A 12,257-nucleotide genomic window follows, 5' to 3' on the forward strand; every position below is an offset into this window, starting at 1 on the left:
GTGCTCCTTTATCTTCGTCTAATGACTCACTAGTTTGGAATAGTTTGTATCATTACTACATTACTACATCCCTTCTGAGTGATTTATGAAACACAGTGAAATGGGCAGTGCAAAATCAGTTAAGGTTGATGTAACAAATCCATCAGTCTATTAAGCAGTATTTTATTTTGGAAAGGGATATATGGTCATAATATATAGTTATTAAAAAGGTTGTTCGCAGTCTTCACACCAGCTCATCTACCCAGCACAAGTGTTACCAGCCCATAGCTGAAGGGCTGCAAGGTCCTCTCTGCACAGTGTGCCCGTTTTTTCGTCAGTCTGAATGGTGAAAACCACTGCAATTGTTTACAAAGGTGTGAATAAATACTACATAAGTCAAAAGCTGATGCTGCCGTTGAGAAAAGTCAAATATTAGGTTGTGTACATACTGTAAAATATGTCAGTGATTGAAACACCATCTGTTCCATTCCCAAATTACAATTACCTGCATTTCACTGTTCAGTCTCTTTAACAATTTGTAAGAACTACCATATTTTTCCATAACCATTAACTAATTGATTAATCAATATTAGCGTATAATGACATTTGAAACTGGCACACCTGGAATGTCTCATTTAAATACTTTGCGGAGCATTAATGGAGAAAAAAACCGTCAAATAACACCCTTCAAAATAAATGTGCCTCTCAATACACGATACATAATATTATCTTAGGTAAAACCATAACTACACATATAGCAAGGTAATTGGGAATCTGATTTAACAATGAGCTTGTGCCTAATGTTGTGTGTTGCCATCTGTGTAGACACTTTTAATGAGTACATGGCATAATAGCTTTGAAAATAATTTCTAAGTTGGTACTATTCCCAACTCTGCACCAAGAATAACATACAGCTGTTTCAAATAATCCTGGTTGAAGTACACAACATGGAAGAACCAATGGAATAGTGCTCGTGAAAATGGTGCTAATCAACATGTAAATCGTAAACATTTGAGTGATTTGATGAATATTGTTGGCAACTCTAATACGTGAGACGTTGTTGTTCCGAGATATAAAATCTTGCTGTGAATCTAAAATGGTTAGTCTAAAAAGTCCTATTTCAAAATAATTTATTGGAAATTTACGAAGCAAAACACGTTTCTTTTAAAATATAATTGTAATATTATTAATAAAAATGTTTTAAAATAACATATAAACATGTTGCGGAGTGAAAGTTAATAAACACACATCTTGTCCACCTTATATCTTTATGCATTGATGCACTTTAGAGTACCACCAACCTGTTTTATGTTTCAATGTTGAAAATTATTCAAATGATAAAGAAAAATGTAAAGATTAAATGTCTGCTTTATTTGCTCATATATATATATATATACCATGTTATGCATTGTCGTCACTTGTACTAGAGTTAAATCTCAGCGTGATATTAGAAAAATATAATGGGCATAAAGTGTACCATTCAATTCTTCAATATTAAATAAATGGATTCAAGTCTTATTGCAGTGTCATTTCAAATCCAGTATAGCGCATGTTCTTCGTGGCAGGCAGGATTGGACCATGAATACAGTAAGTATTGGAGTAGTGGTGGCCCTGGACCCGTCAGTCCCTGCCTTCACTGTCAATTGTCGGCTTCATTGTTAGGAGAGCAATGCGAGTAGAGGTGGCCGTTCATTCGGTCCTGAGGAACCACAGCGTGGCAGAAAGCACAGTTATCAGGACTGCTGCTCTGAGGCGTCGCCAGCTCTGTCCGCACGTCAGCTGCATCACACAGCTCAGGGCTCCAGAGAGGCTGCAGAGCAGGATGAACCAAAGAAAACAATATATTATTCATAGTCTTAACAATCCTTACACTCACTCTATTAAAGCATGCCGGACCGCTTGGACTTCAAGCTGCAGTATTTGTTGCTTTAAGGAATACAAGAACATGTCAACACAATAGTCTGAACAAATACCCCACAACAATAAAAGCAAAAAGCTATTCTCAAGTGTTTAATTATCTTGCTATTTATGTGTTCAACCACACCGTCACACGAGCCTCGCCTATTATAAATGCCCGTGTTGATGTCATCTAAGGAAAGAATCCCGCTATGAAAAACTGTTAAACCTTCTTTAAGATCTTACTCCATGTCATTCACAATTTTTTTATTAGACATTTATACACATCAGCAAATATAAATCCCACTTAACCATCATTCTTGTTTCATTCGATTCAGACACTGTAATGTGCTTCCATCTGGCTCACACTTTCCAGCAAAGATGCCAAATATAACCAGAGCATCCATGCTTAAGTAAAAAAAGAATCAGCACACATTACACAGTAATACGTTTCAAGTTAAGCCAAGGGGATTTTTTTTTTTTATGGACTTCGCACGGTTTCACTCCTCCGTTAGCGAAGACCAATCAGAGACTGATAATTTGCTACTAGTTTTCTCAGACTTTCTCCTGTGATTCTCACCTGCTGGGGTCCCCGCACGCTCTCCTGGGAGAGCGAAGATGATGTTGAGTGGGTGGGGGACGGAGGGTAGACAAAAGGCATGGGCAGTTCCACGGACTCCTCTTCTGTCAATGTGGAGGGGACCGTACTGAGAGGCCGCTTCGTGGGCATGTGTCTCTCTGGAGCACTGTTCAGAAAGTCATATTCACTGTCCGCAGAGGGCGGGAATTTGACACTGAGTTTGGTGAGAGAGTCTTCTAAGTCCCTGTCCTCGGGGCTGGCGCCACGAGACGCCAGGGACATAGGCGGGAGTGGGATATCCACTGCTGACCCAAGCGCTGAGCAAAAGGGTCTCTCTGCCTCTGCTGCACGGTCTGTGCACTGGATGGGCATGGAGAACCGCTGATCTGTCAGACGGCAGAAAAACATGAGATTTTACACAGTTTTTCGGTCTTGGTCACCATGTTGACGTATTCCGGCGCTGGCTTTAAAGACAATTGGGCATTTGACATTGACATTTGAAGTTGCATGTATTGAGAAATATATATGTACAAATAAAAACTATATATGCAACTGTATAGATACAAAGAGAGAGAAAAAAAATATTTCCATTACACTTTATATTTATTATTGTATGAATAATTATTATCCATTATTAATTATACAGCTAGTATCCAGAGCCAACGTTATGCATTTGTCAGTGGAATTATTAAATGTATTTTTCGACCACTTCCTTAAACAGCGGTGGCCAGCTACGGATCAAAAGAACAACAAGGCATTCAAGCACAGTCCTAGTTTTAAGGTGTTGCTATCTAATTAACTCAAAGAACAATTCAAAAGCAAGTTAACTCATAAGTTGATATGACATATACAAACCTGTTTCAATTAAGCACATTTTCTTTTAAGTAATTGAATTAAGAAAACAAGTGGATTTAGGTTCAGGCCTTAAAGACCCGGCGGTGTTAATATTTGGTAAATATTAATATTACCGTTTGATGCATCGTTTCCTCCATGGAACCTTTTTAGGTGATCTTTTTGTCTCCTGGTAAGAGAGCGAATCTGCCGGAATTTCCCTTGAATTGCTTCAAACGCATTCAGCATGTCCTGACTGACAAACAAATTAATAAAGTGAGAAAAAAAATCCATTCTTTAACTGTAATGTCCATGATTTTTATGTATATATATAAAAAAAAAAGTCTTAGAGACATACTAGTCAACGCTGCTGTTGACTGTCATATTAGAAGCAACAGTGCCCGTATTCTCCTGTAAAAAGACACATATACACATTTATAACGATCATTAGCAACAATTATCCAAGGGCATATTGTTCATGTGTCTGCAATTTGATTTACACATCACAAATTGACATTTATTAGTGGAAAATGTTTTCTGTCCCATTAAATAATGAACAATAAAGCTCAAGCTGCTGAACTGTGCAAGCGACATTATCCTCTAGCACCATCTGGTGAAGTAAACGTGGATACACCTTGTGTGGAGTGAAATAAAGGGTGGACACTATTACAGCAGCAATGTAATCTTGGTTTCCCGGATCGCTTGAACCTTTGGAAGACAAGCGAATGGAAACACGAACCAGGAGAGAATTTCTAAACAATGGGTACAAACTGGAAAAAAAAAAGGATGATGCTGAGAACTTACAGTCACTAAAGCAGTGCTCAAAGGTTATCAGACAGTATGAATCACATATGGATCAACCGTATTCTGAGACTTATAGTTACTGCTATATTGATTTCCCATTGATATAATGTGTTCTCTAAACATCTGTGTTGACACAAGTGCAACAACATCCAGCAGAAGTACAATCAATGTGCGATTGTCTGTGAGAGGAAGCTGTAGGTATGCGTATGTGCATTCTCAAATGTGACAATAGAGAAAAAACAGTTCTGCAGGCATCGTATTGCAGTTTTCCCATATAAAAAAAGAGCACAGTGCAGCACAGCGAACATACCAGGTACTGTATTTTCTTATAAGCGCTGGCCCCATCAAGGAGATGGTTGCAAGGCTCACATTTCATCTCTCCTAACAAACCAAAACAGTTAGAATTAACAGTTTGACGAGGAAGCAATGCTAGAGGAAACAAGTTCAGTTATGCAATAAAAGTGTAAATCATCTTGTCGGCATAAAAACAGAGAGATCATCCGGCACGTCTCACTAACCTGGTGGTTGCCTTGCTGCTGATAACTTAGCTTCAAGTTTTGAAATCAACTTCTGTTGGTCATCTAGCTGCTTTTGAAGTTTTTGAGTGTGTCGCTCATAATATTCACTCTGTAAAAATGAGGTTTCTGTTATTTGTAGCACCAATATCCGCAATCTGATCTATGCAATGCGTCTGAGTCACATTTTCATATACGTATAGACATGATAGTCATGTTTTCAAAACTGATTTATTGCTATCAGACTGTTAACAAAAAATAAAATGAGTAAACACACTTAGCAAAGTACTCTGTGACATTTTATTTTTACTATATTGGTAAAGTTTGGCGCATTTCCCTCAAACTTTGAGAACGTTTTTCTCCACATGTCGTTACCATGTGTTGCAGCTCCTTTTTAGCATTGTCCTTTTCGATGGAGACCTGTCGATAAGCTTCAAAAGCTTTATTGAGCTGGTCTCCGATGTTCCTTTCCATGCCGTGTGCTCCACAATCATCCCTGACACAGCAGACATGAGCCCTGGAAGTGAGATCACAATGTTAGTACTTTAAAACCATAAAATACAGACGGCACTTTTTTTTGGGACTCGTGAAAAAAAAAAAAGCATGGAGTTAGTGAGCCTTTTCGCTGGTGACATAATGTTTCTACACACCGTCAACTTCTCTTCACACACTTTAAAAATAATAATAAAAATAACTCAATAAGTGATGTTAAATTATTTGATCGATTTATGTAAGACACTGATACAATAACAAAACATACTTCTTAATCTGTTAACCAAAGATGATTGACTTTATTGATTTTAAGTGCAAAAGCAAAATTGCATTCAACAATGCCTTGTTCTAGTTCTGTAAGAAATGAGGACTTTGACCAGCAACTGAGTCATTGAAAACAAATGACAAAAAAAGAAATGAAGTTACTCGATGCATTTGCAATTTGTTGCACAATTTAAGACAACTGACCCAAATAAGATACATGTGTGTCTGTTCTTGTCCAGTGTCAGCGCAGGCTTTCAAACAACATTTACAGCAGCATACTTACTTTTGTAACAGTTAACATATTGAGATGATGCAAAACAAGAAAGAGGCTGATGTCAGTCTCACCCAGAGCTGCTCATCAATTATTGATCAATCTTCAACACACTGTCGCACCAACAGCTCCTGCATGAAACCACAGTAAATACACTGCATCAAAGCCTAACTACCGAGGCACAGCAGGGAAGCGCTTTAAAGTGTCATTCAAAGCCTAATCCTCACAGTTCCGTATTCCTTCAACCGCATTAGACCGGTTGGCCAGAGCTCATTCAACCGGTGGCGGATAAAAGCGACCGAGCAACGACTTCCACAGACCAGTTCTCCTCGCTGCCAGTGAGTGAGTGTCCTCTTACCTTCATTCGCGTAACTGTTAAAGTCGAACTTATGGGTTTGACACCACCGCAGCGTCGTCTTCAGATGCAAAGTTACGAAGCGCCGGAGAGGATATGGCAGTGTATGTTTTACTTAGCCTAGTTGAGTTGGGAACTTCCCTCGGGGAATCCCCTTGCTCTGTAGACTTCCGCCTTTACGCGGTCCCGGCCAATCAGCGCCGAGCTCGGAGGAGCGCTGGGTGGTTAGCTGGTTGAGGGTTCTTCCAGCCTACGCGTCTGCAACCGACTGTTGTGCATGTGAAAACTGTCCCCAAACTAGAGTTACACTGTGCTCATTTTACTCTCCAACATTCTGTCTGACATTACTGAACGTTCTGCAAGTTCTGTCGAGAGTATTGATTCTGCCTCGTTGTAAATAAAGCTGTAACAAGCAGGGCCAGATTAACCTGTTAGGGGGCCCATAGGCAAACCATTAACCTGTTAGGGGGCCCATAGGCAAACCATTAACTGTTGGGCCCCTAGACTTTTTAGGTGTATTTCATAACATTGATGATGGCTGCGTTCCACTTAGGGGAGGACACGGTATTGTGCATGCTGGCTCACTGGAAAAGCTTACAGGGACTTATTAGAACTAAGCCATCGATGTTATGTTAAATTAAATGATCAATTTCACTTGTGTTAAAATGTCTGCCTTAAGAAAGTTCTATTGTGGTAGTTATAATAAACACCACCCAACTTAAGAATATGTAGCCAGTCCACCTTTGTTGACGTTGCACTTCAGTGGTTTAAAAATCATTGTGCAATTAATTAAATTAGCAAAAAATAATTGACATGCAGTGAGTTTGAGGCTTTGGCAGTCTGTGAAGTTGCCTGCTTAGCCCGATTAGTAACAAGCAATTAAAGTCTATTTCTGCTTTAACACATAACCTTGATTACCAACAGGGTACATTGGGCAACTGCCACATGGACACGAGACCTCCAGAGGCCTCAGAAGGCCCCGGTTCACTGCTGTGTGTCAGTTGATTTTTTTTTGTTGGTATATTTGGAAACCGCTAAAGTACAATATCAACTGTGTCCTGTAATCATGTGGCCCTGTCTTGTGCTCGCATGGTCTAATGCCCAAAATAAAGTTATGTTTCATTAAATTAAATTAAAATATTAAATTACCACTAACTAACTTAAGTTAAGTTACTGTCTTTGCCGCTGAACTTTGGAATAGTTGTTCTTTCATTTTGCTTTGGTTTGAAAATATCAAGATAGTGAAAAATCTGTCTGTATTTTACACAACTTCACAGACAACATGTCATAGTAGGACAAGAGCAGGTTTTAATAATGAAATGAATGATGGCTGAATTCAATTTAAAAAGATGGAGTCCCGTCTAATGTCCTTAGTAACACCTGTGGGGAAAAAACCTATTCATCTGAAATGTTTAAAAATCTTCTATTCCTTTCCTTTTCTTAACTGATCTTTTTCTTATTGTTTATTGTCAATCATCCAAACAAAGTATGTTTTCTTTATTTTATCTTATTACGTTGACCTCTCATATTGCATAGTTTTAAACCTAAATAAGAATTGTATCTTCTTTATTATGTGAGTGCACACATGTGACATATGGCTGTAAATGAACTGGGCTCAGTATGAACATTGTTGAGGTAACCACAGTCAACAGTGATCTCTGTGTACAAACGTCACTGCAGCAAGGTGAGGACTATCACCACTGGAGGTCAGCAAAAACAAATTACTTTTCAATCAGCTGCAAATGAGACTAATCATGAATGAGGGGACTTGCCTCACTCCCATGCATATGCAGAACGAATAATAAGAATCCATCCCACAGACTGTTTGTATATAAAGACCTGACGGTTTTCCTATACTGTGAAAGCACAACCGTCCAGGCAAGATTTGATCATCTGTTCTCCATTACTCCTCGAAAATCCCCACATTACCAGTATCTCGAGCTGCGCTGTGCTGAGCTGTGGTGCCCTCTGGTGATACTGGTTTAAAAAAAGGTAAATTGTGGCCACAATATATACCACATGGGATCAGGTTCTTAGTAATGTGATATAAAGGCCTCATTATGCTCCTTCCAAAAACCTGTTCAAAGCCAAACCTATGAAATCCCTAATGAGGTTGAAATGATGATGACAGAATATTTTGTTGTTTTGGGAAATTGGGCCCCAATTAGCTAATTTTACTGTGCATGGTTGCACTTCTTTGGCACTGATATGGACTCCTAACCTTAGGTTTGTTTGAAAATTGTTTGGGCAAAGAACATTCCTATATTCCTACTACGGTCTACTTATCCCTAATCTGCGACTTTTTTTCATTTTGGTACATTATTTTAACTTCTACTAAAACCCAACACCCTAAAGTGCAAACGTCGCAATGCTTTCTTAATGCCTTGGACGTTTATTTGTAGTTTTTCCTTTCAGCATGAACCTACAAAGTGAGTCATGATGCAATACTCTGTCCTGGTGACAAACTGGGAATCCCCTCCCTGTTTCTACACAACTATTGCTTTTACACCTCACCGACCCTCCATTGTTTTATGTAGAACTACGTCTGCACATGATTTAGGTTTATAAGTTTGTCTTCATGCTACATTGAGAACTCTCCACAGCAAAGTGCAATCCAAGAAATAGCTGGACAACAAGATAACCAGTAGATGGCAGCTGAGAGGGATTTTTTAAGATGCAGTATCTTTTTTAACTTAGTTTTTTAACAGATTTTTAAGTTATTGAGGATTCTCAGAGCGTATGTACAACCCACTGAAGCTATAACATCAAACAGGGCATTTTTATTGTCAATCGCAATTGATCATTTAGAGTGTCAGGGTGTTAGCAGAGTAAATTGAAAAAGCTGACCCCGCTCGTGCAAATGCCTACAGTTTCTATGTAATATTTTCAAAATGTATGTATGTTGCTAGTACTAATGGTGCAGTAAATAACCTTTTTTTTAAATACTACCATAAGACACTGGTACTGATACCTTACATTACTTAACATCGGGTGATGTGGCAACGGCTCAAGTCAATTTTTAATGATGTAATAATTCACTGCCGATTATAACATTTCATCATAAGTGAGTTTTTCAAACTCGGCTCATCTTGCTTCATCCTATTTTCTCACATGATTGTCTGTTATCTCCCCGTGACCATGAGGCACAGATGCTGGAATTTCTGATCGACAAATTCATTTTGTTTCTGTGGAAGAAGCTGGAGTATTAAATCAGATTTTTGTGCTTAGAAAGACACAATGTTCCGCCGTTTATATTTTGCAATCAGCTGATATTAATGGCTTAAACTAACATGGCTACCTTTTCTTTTACTTTTTTACATTTTTGTACATGGGGAGATATGTGTTAGGTTAAATTAGCCTTCAAAGTTTTGTCAGTCTCAGTCTGTAACTGATTTAATCTATAACGTCCAGTATAAGTAGATGAGCATTTCTTGTCTCTGTCATCAGTTATGAATTAGTTCAGACCTTCGTGTGGCCCGTCCAGCACAGTGGGACTCCAGTGGCCTGGCTCCTCCTTGGATCGTTTTCTGGAGTCCTGCCACAGAGGTTGTCGTCTTGACCCTAACTGACATTCCAACATCAACCTCTGCTCCTCCTGAGAATGACTTGCACTCCCAGAGTGCCACCAATTTATATATAAAACAACAGGAATCTCTTTAACAGCATGCAATCTTAAAGGCGTCACATATATTTCATGGCTGCTTTGAACTCTGAATTTATGGCAATCTGACGTGACTCTTGTCTTGTGGTTCTGGTAAAGAACAATGCCATCTTAGACTGTGGTGAACACAGTCTTTCACCTCAAGTATCAATTTCTTTCTTTCCTGCACTGCAGAGGAAATCTCATTACCCAGCTGACTACTCAGAATGTCAATATGTTACCCCAAAAAACAATACAATTAGGAATATTTCTGCAATCAACTTTACCTGTCATGTCTGGGTGAAGACACTGAAGATGGGAAAATTGCAAACATGATGAGACAGATTTATGAATACCCTGTTCCCTTTCATGTAGCAGTCTTCTCTGTTTGATCTCTCTCTCTCTCTCTCTCTCGCTCTCGCTCTCTCTTCCAAAATACTGAATGTACTTACTTCACTCTCATAAATCACATTTGTCTCCACAGAGTTCCACCATGGATTACTGTCAGCTACAGCAGTCACATAGGCTGAAAGGCATTTCCGTCAAGATGATGTGCATTTCCTGCATTGCGAGACCACAGTGTATTAACATTATACAATAACCCACAGCGTTGAAAAGAAGAAGAAGAATACACTGCTTGCGTCCATTACAAACCATTGTTCTTCAGACTGGTAATCAATCTCTGTTACATGCAGCCACTTAAAACACATATGAGCCCAATGTCCACAATAAAGTGAGCAGAGAGATGTTTCTCTGTTGAGAGTCTCCCAAAGCAATTTTGTCAATACCCTGACCTCACCACTTACAAGAGGACATCAGTGTTGCAGAGAGGCCTCATAAATTTTTGCAGAAATGATCTCTGGGGACAACCCTAGAGATGGCATATAAAAGGATTAGATGTGTGTGTGTGGAGGGGGGGGGGGGGGGGGGGGGGGTGCCCTTCATCCATTATAGGACATTGGTGTATGTGGTTTATTGAATGATCTGGTTCCTTAATATCCACATTTAGTAGGATGAGTGGATTGTTTGCATGCTCAATACATGTATCAACTGATGTGATCATCTGACATTGTATTCCCCAGGCCGGCAGGCCCATTGTCCTTTGTGATGTGTCACTGGTGAAAGGGATAATAGGCTTATATGGGGCCTGTTCCAGATACACATCACACTGGAGCCTGGCTGGAGCTCAGCAGTAGTAAATCTTGAGCCAATGTAAGGTTCCATCCACGTTTCCTCCGTGTCTAGCAAAATAAACAATCTGCTGTGGGTCTGCAGAAACGTGGGATCAGGCAGAGGGCAGAGCTGAGGACTCTGGCATGCCGGGGGAGGAGGGGGAGAGGAGGAATGCAGGGGGGGGGGGACACAGATCAGATTTCAGGAGCCCCAGAGAGAGGTGGAGGAGAATGAAGAGAAACCTTGCTGTCAAGAGACCAAGAAACTACAAATGAAAGGAAAAAAATCATAAAAATGCAATTTCTTCTTTGTCCTTTCGCACATTTTCTTCATATAAATGTTTGTATAGTGGTTGTATTCATCCAAATCCTTGTGCCAAAACAATCTACCTCACTGTGAAGAGGTGCAATTATTGTTTTTTTCTGGAATATGTAAAAGTATGTGTGTCAGAGCAGAGCAGTGAGCCACAGTGGTTTCCATCAGAGGCTAAAGCTCCACACAATAGTGTTTTGGTCGAGGCTCTGGCCCCAGGGGCTTCCTGCTATTTGAAGAGGACAGGGTGGGAATGAGCATGTTGAGAAACTGCGAGAAGATATTTTTATTTTTATGAGGGAATCTTATGATCGTCAGTTGTGGTTGACTCTCATCCACTTTTGTGGGCTAATAGTTTTTTTTATTTCCCAAATTTGAGGGAGGAGCAAAACATGAAACTGATTATTTTTGTATTAAAGCACCATCAGCCTTATTTGTACCTCCACAGCGATCTAAACAGCATGGTGCTCTAAACTCTACTTTTTACGGTGCAGACATTCTGCAAGAAGACTTTCCTGCAAGCGTAATGAATTTCCTGACTGATAGCGAGAGGAAGTTCTCTCCCTGTTCCTGTTTCATAAGAGCTAAACCGCAAACCTCTCAATGAACAAAATGTTGTTTACATCACAGTATAAAGAGCATCAACCAAACTAAAACATGAATATCTCTTTAATCTTCCTTTAAAGAGTTGATTAATTCGATTTTAAAAGTCTTACTGTAAGCACAAACCCTTTCTTTTTTGGTCAAATGTAAATATATTTTATTTAACTTTACGCAAAAAGCTTATTGTGTTTGAGCAATGTTAACATCCCAAAAGCCCCCAAAGTGAGCCAGCAATACACTCGGTTGTCGGTTGTCCTCAAACGTGTGCATTGATTTCTAATCTGTCAGTATCAGTATAAGATAAGGCATTTTGGGCGTCCAAAATCAATATATGTGGAAAGGGAGAGTCACAGCGTTGTGTGTGTTTCCCACAGTGGGTGAGGTATGTGAGATAGCAGAGCCCACTGAATGCTTTTATTTCTGTCTTTTATGGCTGACTGTAGATCTCATCTCTGCTGCACAAACACAGCGGTTGGAGTTGTGATTTGCTCTTCAGAACATGCCTGACTAAATGTTGATTTTGCAAATGCTCCCAATTTTTT

The 12,257-nt window shown here is 39.5% G+C and overlaps 1 protein-coding gene across 7 annotated transcripts; it reads right to left on the bottom strand.

Moving 5' to 3' along the window:
* Nucleotides 1-1,329: 1,329 nt before the first annotated feature.
* On the bottom strand, nucleotides 1,330-10,515 carry tank (TRAF family member-associated NFKB activator). Of its 7 annotated transcripts, none has more exons than XM_076108088.1 (9): nucleotides 9,453-10,515; nucleotides 5,707-5,763; nucleotides 4,981-5,122; nucleotides 4,609-4,717; nucleotides 4,401-4,471; nucleotides 3,645-3,697; nucleotides 3,424-3,542; nucleotides 2,456-2,841; nucleotides 1,330-1,789 (listed from the first exon to the last, which is right to left on the bottom strand). In XM_076108088.1, the coding sequence occupies exons 2-9, from the start codon at nucleotides 5,718-5,720 to the stop codon at nucleotides 1,619-1,621; spliced, it is 1,065 nt and encodes a 354-aa protein (XP_075964203.1). In that variant the 5' UTR covers nucleotides 5,721-5,763; nucleotides 9,453-10,515; the 3' UTR covers nucleotides 1,330-1,618. The 7 variants fall into 7 exon arrangements, with proteins under 7 accessions (XP_075964203.1, XP_075964196.1, XP_075964219.1 ...); XM_076108081.1 differs by lacking the exon at nucleotides 9,453-10,515 and adding an exon at nucleotides 5,991-9,431; XM_076108104.1 differs by lacking the exon at nucleotides 9,453-10,515 and adding an exon at nucleotides 5,991-9,431 and having other exon boundaries at nucleotides 5,645-5,763.
* Between the last annotated feature and the right edge of the window lie 1,742 nt (nucleotides 10,516-12,257).

This window comes from Anarhichas minor, unplaced genomic scaffold (assembly GCF_050575085.1).
Source record: "Anarhichas minor isolate MPS153535 unplaced genomic scaffold, ASM5057508v1 ptg000004l, whole genome shotgun sequence".
In the NCBI taxonomy this organism is placed as follows: domain Eukaryota; kingdom Metazoa; phylum Chordata; class Actinopteri; order Perciformes; family Anarhichadidae; genus Anarhichas; species Anarhichas minor.